The 10,485-nt window shown below is 49.1% G+C and overlaps 1 protein-coding gene across 1 annotated transcript; it reads right to left on the reverse strand.

The window, feature by feature from the left end:
• Positions 1–648: 648 nt before the first annotated feature.
• On the reverse strand, positions 649–4,391 carry NFKBIA (NFKB inhibitor alpha). The gene is made up of 6 exons (XM_065840199.2): positions 3,985–4,391; positions 3,548–3,656; positions 2,841–3,051; positions 2,264–2,352; positions 1,885–2,145; positions 649–1,386 (listed from the first exon to the last, which is right to left on the reverse strand). The coding sequence occupies exons 1-6, from the start codon at positions 4,263–4,265 to the stop codon at positions 1,339–1,341; spliced, it is 999 nt and encodes a 332-aa protein (XP_065696271.1). The 5' UTR covers positions 4,266–4,391; the 3' UTR covers positions 649–1,338.
• Positions 4,392–10,485: the final 6,094 nt, after the last annotated feature.

Here is a 10,485-nt window from a genome sequence, read left to right on the forward strand (position 1 = left end):
AGGAATAACAGAAGTGGGTTAAAACCACATCCTCCACCACTGTAAATTGGATGAGAAGAGCTGTAGCTCCCACAGTGGGGAGGAGGGGAGGCCCCGTGCCTGAATTTCAGGAGTGGAAGGCGGCAGCACATGTTCCTGGGCGTGCACTCCCTCTTCCCGTGGAAATCCCCTTTGGAAAATCCAAAGGTGTCCAAGTTCAAACTGGAGCTGGGCCGGGTGATACTGAGAGGGTGGGTGGTTGCGGGGCTCCACTGCAAACCTCCAGCACCCCCCGCCACGTAAGAGCTGCTGGCAGTTGAAACAAAAGGTGCTGTGAGGGTGGGTGGGTGCTGTCACAGCCAGCCTCAAAACCCCTCTATTGGCTGGGTGCTTGGGTGACAGAGGGGGAACCCCAGCCCCCCGACCTGCCTGCCACACGAGGCACAGGAAACGACACCTACGTCTGCTTCCAAAATTAGCTTCAGCGGAAGGGGTGAGAGCTGCGAGCTGCTTCGATGTCTTACCACTGCTGCGATGAACCACCCAAAACCCTGAGCCTGTGACCCTATTGGTCTGCTAGGTGTAAAATGTTTCTTAAAAAGCAAACCAGGTGGATTCCCATGTATCCCAGGTCAACAAGGCATGCAATGAACTATTTCACAGACCAGGTAATCTTGACTTTTTTTAATAAATACATATCTCACATGTACCAAAATAACTATAAACAAAAAATATACAGTATTTACACAATATACAATTGCTAAAAAGTGTAGCAATTATGACACACATGGTGTGAAACACAGAGTTTCCAATGCCCACAGTTAACATCATTGCTACTTGCTCCTAACATCCAGGTCACCAGTCCCTTGGTTTGACTCCTCCACCTGGGACGCCTATTGAGAGCAGCTGCAGTTCATCAGCAAGGCCGGGCAGCCCCCCCAGCCCAACACAAGTGAACACACAGTCTCTGAGAGGATGGTGTGCTGGTGTGAGCCTGCCCAGCTGCAAGAGGACACGTGCTCCTTATGGTACTTAATGCCACAAGATAGCTCTCTGCAACTCAGGGGCTGGATGTGTTGTCTGTTATCTTCGTTGGGTTGAGAAAGTTGGATATGTGGCTCTTTACCAGGTGGTGTGAACAATCGCAGATCTCTACTGATGTTACACACAGCTCACTCCAGTTTTTAAACACAGGCCAGAATCTGGAACCATCCTGTTACAATTACATGCTCCTTGCAGGGCAGTGTAGTATTTTCCTCCTGTTTTTTCCCTCCACATTGCGTCTTTCTTTTCCAGTGAAGAACGTCCTTTTTCTGTACACATGGTACACAGTCACTTCTTTTATCAGAAAGCTCTGTTTTAAAATGCCAGCTGTCTTCCTCCAATACAGCAGTCATCATATATAAGCTGCAAGAAAAAACAAATGGCTGTTAATGCAAAACTCTTACTGGGAGTATCGTATCCACTCTGGGATAACTGCCAAATTCTGCATGCCCTGACTTTGGCAGTGTATACAATTTCTACACTGAAATGGTGACATTTGCCATTTAACAGCAGTGAGAACGTTAGAAAAACAAATGCTGGCAAGGAGAAAACCACCCATTAACTTGAATTTTATCTCACAAGGTTCTAGAGGTGTCAGATGACCATGTTGCGTGAAGTTAACCTCTGTTCCCTCATGTTATTTTTTACATTTTATCCTTAAATTTATTCTATTTATATGCGTGCCCCAACTGCCACCTTGCTGATGGTTGATAGCGTTGCCATACTTTATGGGCTATTTATACCCTTTGTCATACAGGTGGAGGTCACTGGAGCATGTCATCAGAGCAACACCACCAAAAAAAAGAAATACAAAGGGCACGATTTTCCCCTTCTCTTGAAAAGGTGCAAATAGCTACTTACTTCATCCTCCGTGAATTCAGGCTCCGATTCACTGCTTTCCTCATCTTCACTTTCTGGCAACATCTGCAGGTCGGCTGTGGTCAGCTGCTTCAGCTGTTCCTGTATGCTGGAGTTGTCTCTTCCCCATGTGAGCTGATAGGGGGAATAGCCCTGGTAGGTCACTTTGTTCACGTCTGCCCCATGTTTCACCAGAAGCGACACCAGGTCAGAATTCTGCAGGTCGACAGCCAAATGTAGTGCTGTTCTGCCATTGCATGGCTCCTGTGTAAAAACAACACAAGGTTTGGCATGTTAAAGAGAGCCAGAGTTGGTGCCAGACCCATTGATTTTTAAGACTACCCAGCCCTGCTCGGTTAAATTTGCGGTGTACATTACATACCTGAGCATTTACATCTGCTCCCAAGGACAGCAAGTATTCAACAATAGCCAGGTATCCTTGAATGGATGCCAAATGGAGACATGTATGTCCTGCAAAACACAAACGGACGGAAAATTTGAGTAAGTCTAACCTCATGCCCTATCATTCAGTTAAAGTCAAGACGATAGAACAGGACAATATCTAAGTCTGCAATTCACCCATGGCAAAAGGGTGTTTTCCAGAAGAGCTTTCCAGATTCCAGTAAGAATAACAGGGCTGGATTTTTGGAAAGATTTCTTAGAGGCTTAATTTCAGTGTATGACTGCAACTTATTGCAACCAAAAAAAAAGTAGCACTGCAAAAGTACTCACTAAAAATGCAAAATTCAAAACGGTGAGAGCCAATAAGCAACAGTGAAGAGGTCTACTAGACAGTGATATTTTAAAGTTGGACGCTGCTGTGTGCTTTTGCCTCCTCAACTCTCAAATTGGTATAATGATCCTTCTCTGTCTCTCCAGAGATCTTTGCACTGTATGGGACATCGCACCCTACCCTCAGTACAGCACACCCATGTGGATGTACAGCAGCATGCCCGTACCATTGTAGTTGGTGGCCTGCAGGACAGCGAGGAGGTGGTGCGGCTGGCAGTACTGCGTGAGGACGCTGACGCTCTTGAGGGAGCCCTGCTGGCAAGCAATGTGCAGGGGGGTATTTCCTCGGAAGTCCCTGATTTCCAGGTCGCATCCAGCCTTCAGAAGATGCTGAGCAATTTCAGGCTGATCGGTGATCACTGCCAGGTGAAGAGGAGTCTGCAGGCAAAAGAAAACACACAGACCTGTAAGCTACACCACAAACTTGGCAGCAACACCTGGACAAACAGACCCCTCAACTGCTGGGTGATTTGTGTCCCCACTTAAAAACGCACCCCATAAGTTCAGTTCTTTATGCTTCCCAACATATTGTATAGTTGCCCTTTAGTCTGGAAGGGCTGAACCTAGGGCATACAGATACAGCCAATCCACATGAAGGGTATCATTAACATCCCAATAAAGAGGGCTGCAACCCATTGCATCATATTTGAAAAATGCAGGCATTAAATGCCACTCTCAGGGAGAGGAAGCATTGTACTAACACTGGCTGGAGCCAGCTGGGGACTTTCCTGAATGGAGGCTTTGATTCAATATCCATCAATTTAAAAAAAAAAAAAATTAAAAGGACATTTTCTGGGGGAGGGGAATTCCCCAGAGGGCTTTTGTGGGGGTGGCGGGGGCTGATCCAGATGTGGGGCCGTGGAGGTGAAAGTACCTGGCTGAGGTTGTTCTGGAAGTTCAGGAAAGCAGAGTCCCCGGCTGCCTGCCGGATCACCTCCAGGCTCAGGGCTTTTTCCTCGTGAATAATTGCCAAGTGGAGAAAACTGCAGAAGAAAATAAAAAAAAGAATATTAAACGACCCACGTTGAAACTCCTAAGTCTTACGTCAAAAATCCCAAAATCCCCACGGCGGGCAGGGGCCCGAGGCGGGCCCGGGACAGGGTCATGCGCGGGTGTCGCAAGCCGGGGCTTTCGGCGGCCGGGGCTTTCCGCCGTCCCGGAGCCGCCTCTCGCTGGCGCCTCTCCAGGGACTTTCCGCCCTCCCCTCCGCGCCGCGGCCCAGCCCGGCGCCTCCCCGCCAGCAGCACATCCTGTCCCGTCCTCGCCGGGCTGTGCACCCCCCGTGTCCCCCAACCCTCGACCCCCACTTACGTGTCCCCGTCCTCCGTCAGCTGCTGTGCCCAGGCGGGCGGCTCGCGGGGCTGCAGGCGTATGTCCTCCAGCTCCTTCACCAGCTGCCGGTACTCCTCCTCCTTCATGGAGTCCAAGCCGCTGTCGTGGCGATCGTCGAGCGGGAACCCGCCTTGACGCTCTTTCTTCGCTTGCTCGTAGCCCTCCATAACCGGCGGTTCTACGGGGCGGCGGGCGCTGATCATGGCGGCGAAGCTTGGGCTGTGCTGCGAGTGAGCGGCGGCGGCGGCTGCGCTTCGCATATACACCCCGGCGAGGGGATTTCTGCGGGGGAGGAGCTGCCGAGGACGGGAATTTCCACCCAGTCAAAGCCCGACCGACGGGTCTGGTCCTGCTCGGCGCCGCTGGCGGCGGCAGGGAGGGCGGATCAGCTCGGGCCGGCCCCTTCCCTCCCCTTCGCCGGCCCTCCCAGGGGGGAAGAGGTCGGCCCGGGAGGGGACTTGGCGTTTTTCCACGTCAAGGGGGAAGTACTCACCTCCCCGGCGTCCCCGTCGGTACTTCCCTGCTGCGCCCCGGGCGGCTGCCCCTTGCTGGCTTTTCCGGGGGGCTTTCCCTGCCCTGCCCGGTTGTGGGGCTCCCGATGCCCCTTCCCGGGCAGGGCAGCGGGTGTGCGCACCGGCGCGGGGTTCCGTTGCATGCTGCCGGGGTCCTTGGCCAGGGCAGGGTCACAGGACACTGCAGGGTCCTGTTGCATGCTGCGGGGGCGTCTTGCACACCGCGGGGGTCTTTGCACCAGGGTTCCCTTGCACGCAGGGGACCACCCACACATGCTGGGTGCTGCTGGCCTTGACTGCAGCCTGGACCCCCCTGACCTTCCACCAGCTTGCTGTTTGATAAGAGGGGCTGTGGGATGTCTTAGGACAGAAGGCCAATCTGTAAGTGTACAAAGTCGTGGTGTGCAGTGTAGCATGGCAGCTCTCCTCCAAGGCCCTCATCTGCACAGTGACAGATCCCTGACCCTGCAGGAATCATTTTGAGGGACAACCTTAGTAGTCTCGGACAAGGGCTCATTTAACAAGCAGAAACAGACGTTGTAGCCACCCCATCATAGCGAGGTCCTGTTCAGAGTTGGGGACTCCAAACACCACTAACAGTGATGCAGCTCCATCAGCACACTGCATGCCTGCCCCACTGCTGCAGAGGGCGTATTACTTTTTGGAGAGATTCAGATAGTATTGCATATGACTGGTGTTACACTGTCACAATGCCTGCAAGTGTGCATGTCCTGCCTCAGCATTTAAAGGATTTTGCATCTCTGCTGTGGAAGTTTTCACTCAGTTTCAGTGCAGAGAGATCAGGAATGAACAGAAGAATCCTGCGCCACTCCTGTACACCCAGTTCTGGTCCAGGACTAAACAGGCCTCTTTTAAGATGTATATACCAATAAAGGAACACACCATTTTAGGAATAAATTATGTCTTCTGCGATTATTCTGACCTTCTCCAGGCATTCCTCATGACTTTTTTCTTCTCCTTTTTACTGCTGTCATGCCATCGATGGGTAATGAAAACTGCATAAATGCAGGCTCCTACATGGATAAAAGGCATTGTCTGTGCAGTTGGCAGTGCTGAATTTTTCCCTGGTGAATTTTTTGCTTCTACTTCTCAGATGTGGGGAATTCCCATGAAGAATTTTTCTTGTCTTGCAATTATTGCTGGCCTTGCTGAGTAACAGTGTCTGTGCTTTTTTTCCTTTTGTCATTTTCCCATGGGATGGCATCCCTTTGAACAAGAACTTATGAGAAAATCCAAAGATGAAAGAGGAAACCATAGGAGAGGGAGAATGCCTGACTTTCTGTGAGCAGATGTTCCTGATTTTCAGCCCAGCTGTGCCATTCCTGGACTTTCTGTCATTATTCATCCCTTGGCCTGGGACAACCCGCTGGTGCTTTTGGGCAGGTTTAAAAAAAGTCGTACCACTCTTTCTTTTATAGGTTAAGGGTTATGAAAGTTTTGTGAGCTTCTTGAAACAGTTTCCCCTTTTTCATGTAAATTGGCAGGGGAAATTTAATTAACAAATGAATCTCCTCCTACTTGTTTCCCTGCAAAAAGGGAAAGCAAGCTCCTGCTCTGACTGGCAAGGGAGTCAAGACCACGCTGCCTCTGGTTGGGGTTTTGCTAGAACCACACAGAAATTAAACTTTAAAACTTCCCATCTTTGCCGTGGTGGCTGGAAACAGAGTTCAGCAAAGCAAGTTCTTTGCTTTCTTCTATAAGTGACCTCCAGCTGCTGTCACAGGCGAATGTGGGACTATTTTTAGTGAGCATTTGCTGGCAGAAACCTCTTTTCAGAGGCACTCAAGATGCTTTTATTTTGTGTGCACTTCAACTTGGCAGTACTGCAGTCAGTTGTAGGTGGCGGAAAGGAGATGGAAAATGATTTCTGGATGGAAAGTTGCACCGAGGCCAGCCCACTTCCTGCCCCAGGGACATGCTGCCACCCTGCAGCTGCTCTGCAGTGCAGCCCGGGGCATCGGGGGGGCCCAGTTATGGTCCAGCACCCCTGGATGCTAGTCACCCAAAAGTGTGGATTGCAAAGGGATTCAGCCCTAAAGCCTGATCCACATAGTAGTAGCCAGCCACAGATGCAGGGGAAGTGGAACCCTCGTTAACATTAAAACAAATAAAGCTGCTGTCCTCCCTGTGACTCCTCATAGCTAACAAGGTCATTGTACAATATTTGCCTAAAGGGATGGCATAGAGAAGATAGTATAAAGCAAAGGTTTTGAAGGTCATTGATGCTGCTTTTGTGCTACTGAGGTACTGTTCTTCTGTTTTTGAAAAGTCACACATTCTAGCAGATCTTTAATACCATTTTCTACATGGTCCACAACAGAAAAATAATAGAAAAAAACAAACTCAGCTTTTCGTTATATAGGTTTTTATATAGGGTGGGGCCTATCACAACTCTGATTCCCTACATGGCCTCTCACCCAAGTATTGCAAATCTGGAAGGCCGAGACATGGAGCAGCCTTACCTGCCCAAGGACAGGCATTAGCCCTGCTGAAACAGGAGCAAAACCTCATGAATGCTGCAGTCATCTGTGCCAAACTGAACCCTCTTTGTTTTCTCGTGTATTCTGGTTTAATACCTTTGCTATGTCTGCATTAATTTCACAGGAGTGTTTTTTATGCTCATCAACTTGCCTTTTTTTTTTTGGGATTATGTTAGCAGTCTCTGCAGCCTGGTCCAGCGAGCACTTCAAGACCAAGAGGATACCTAAAAGATACTGTAACAGTGTGAAAGGCTGTGACCACAAGAGGTGGTTTTGCACCTGATACCTAAGGGCTAGGTTTTGCAAAAGCCTTCTCCACTCTGGGTGCCCCGAGCACTCAATTGGCAGGACTCTGGGACTGCAGTGACAGGATGTTTGTTTTTATTCTACCTTGCAGAAAGCAGCTGGCAGGGCTCCGAGAAGCTGCCTTGCGTGCCTGAATACTGAAAAGGGGCAGTAGGATTTTAATAGTTTTTTTAAAGTACATGAAGGATTCTCGTGCTACTTCCTCCAGCAAACACATTAAACTGTAATTTCCTGATTGCCACACTAATCATGAGAACCGTCTAGTGCTGTCACTGTGGTGCTGTTGATTTACTAGAGCTGGTCTCTCAACTTCACCCATTTGTGGCTGCTGCTCCTGCTGCAGATACCTATTAACTGTTTTGTCCCACTTAATTTCGAGGACCATGCATGGCTTTCAGTAACCATACCAGGAAGGGAGGTTCACAACAGCCAGCAGGATCTTGGCTCTGGCTGTTAAAACCAAAAGCAAATCAGTGAAGTGAACCTGCTGTCTGCATGTGTACGCACACGTGCAGGTACCCCTTTGGAATAGGACTCCGGTTTATTGCTCCGAAAGACTGAGGATTTTGCTAGTGTGATGGAAGCCAGGGAATGCTTAATGTTGTAATTCTGATAACATTTGGCAATTAAGATCAGCATTATCTGAGGCTTCTACTTATAGCTGCTGTAGAGGTAAGAACCAAGCAGCTCCAAACGATCAGTCCAGTGGTAAACAAGGAAAACAAATTTTCCTTCTGCTTTCTAATAATAATATGACTGTTACTAATTTGAACGCTTGAAAAAAAATTGGCCAAACAAGAAGAAGGAAAGTTAAGCCAAGTCCGTTTTTGGCAGCCAGGATGAGGGCTGACAGGGTTACATATGCCATGTGGCCGGTGTCCCTACCTCCTCAAACCTTGTCATCAAAGGCTATCATGGGACAGTCAGATACTCAAAAAAGTAGTGTGGTAGATGCAGTAGAAAGCATTTCTCCACCTTATTTGAGCTAATATAATACCCAAGGAAACAGTGCAGGGGTGATTTTTGGCATGTAAAGCCAAGGTCCAAATGAGGACATTTAAAATCCTATCCATGTCCCACAGATACAGAAATGGACTTAACTAGGGTGTCCTGGCCAAAGTCTAATGGACCTAGATTTCTGGCTGGCTACACTAGTCTCTGGTTTTATTTTTAGACTGCAGCTTATTTTTGGCATATCTTAAACTGATGTATTGCATCGCCGGGAAGATCTACATTTCTCTGTGTGAACTGTGGGCTGTTTATATATCAATTAGCTGCATTTCTGGAGATCCTTAGGGATGAGATGTACCATATCAATTTAAACTGCTTTTATTGTTATGCCTTAAGGGTAAATATAGGACAAGTGATTTGAAATTGGCTCCCACTTGGAAGACAAGTTTTCTGTCATTCCCATTTCTCAAGTGGAAATTTTGTTAAAGCATGTTGCTTGCAAAGCTTTAAGCTGATGCTTGCTGCCTGATGCAGCAACACTTGCTGCCACATGCATTTCATGTGGGAAACAAGAGACTAGGGCTGGGGGAACGGAGGCAGAGACAGATCTCTAGACTTTGTTGTACAACTTTCCCTTCAGCAATATGAATAACGTTGCTCCCCATCAGTACAGTCCTCTCTGTGGTTGCAGAGTGGAAGCACCTGACAGGGAAAATATGAACCAGGAGCACACTAATAATTAAAAAGGGACTTTCCCCCTGCAGGCAGCTGTGACATTTGGTAATGTTACAGTCTCTAGTTCTTCCCAGCAAGTAGGGATCTTGCAAAGGTGGAGTGAACAGCACGGCAGGACCGTGCAGAAAACTGCCGCAGTGAGGATTCGGGAGGGAGAGCTTGGCCAGGCAGAGGGTGATGGCAGGCAGCCAGCGGGCCCCTCCTGAGGTGGCAGTTGCTTCTCCATGGATTACAGATCCAGAAGTTCAAAGCTGGATTTGGATAAAATTTCCCTGGACTACTAGATAGTATTTGAGCAAGCTAAAGACCTGAACTGAGTTACCCTGAGCTGTGCAACAGGAGGCTGCTCACGGGCAGTGAGAGCTGTTTGTCTCAGCAAGTTTGCTCTGAGCCTCGCTGTACTCCTGTGCAGCCCTTGTGCCTAAAACTCGTGGGTGCAAATCATTCTGGATAAACACAAAAAAGCAGTCCGCTGCTGCTACGTGAACAGTCTGAGCCTGCCGCAGCAGACAGGCACACGACAAGCCTTAATTAGAAGTTGAACTGCGTGTGGCCCCAGGGATTTCCCTGGGGACGGATGTGGCAAACACAGGGGCTAATGCACCGAGTGCTGTAGCTGTGCGCCTGTGATAGCAGGGGAGCTGCCAGCAGAGGAAGCAGGAAATACTAGACAATACTAAGAGCACAATCCTCAGGGAAAAAAAAAAAAAGAACAACAAAACAAACAAAACAAAACAACAAACTCAATCAAAACCAAAAAACAGAAGATGAATTCGGGGCTGGGTGCTTCCTGCAGAAGCCCTGGGACTGCCAGCTGAGAGACTGTCTGGAAGTTGGCTCCTCCTGTGCACACCCTCTTTGGAGGAAGGCAGGCTCTCTGCCCTTTATCTTGGTGAAAGTCCTTTGGAGTCCCAAAGCTCTGCAGATCGCGTGGCTCTGGGAGAGATAACCCCAATTTGCCCCTCACAAGTTGCCTGAGGCTGACCACGCATGTCAGCAGAAGCTGCTGCCGAGATAGTGCTGAGGGAGGCTTGGCTTCAAGTGTCCGTCGGGGTACCCTGGCACTCTGCTTGGGAAGTTCCTAAGGCTTTAACATGAGGCTTTTTCCAGAATAGTTGTGGGCTAGGGTGGGAGCTGCAGCGCTGGCTGTGTGGGTTCGGAGTGTATACAGTGTTGTCAAGGGCTGGATGTGCTTCTGGTGCCATGTCCTGGTCTGGCTCATCCTTCCTCTACCTGTACAAATGGCTGTTTCTGGGAGTGGGGCTGCAGTGCTCTGGGTGTCTCAGTTATCCTTTGCGGGAGAGCAAGCTGGGAGGGGAAGTCCAAGGGACAGCAAAGAGCTAGGCTGCTTTTCTAAAGGTGTTAGGTGAGCTCTGATTTACAGACTAAGAGAAGTTAAAGTCAGGATCAGGGGATTAAATGCAGCGTCTTCCAAGCTCCACACATCCTGTGCTCTGCATGCTCCTGGTATTACG

The sequence above is a fragment of the Patagioenas fasciata genome, chromosome 5 (assembly GCF_037038585.1).
Source record: "Patagioenas fasciata isolate bPatFas1 chromosome 5, bPatFas1.hap1, whole genome shotgun sequence".
NCBI lineage: Eukaryota > Metazoa > Chordata > Aves > Columbiformes > Columbidae > Patagioenas > Patagioenas fasciata.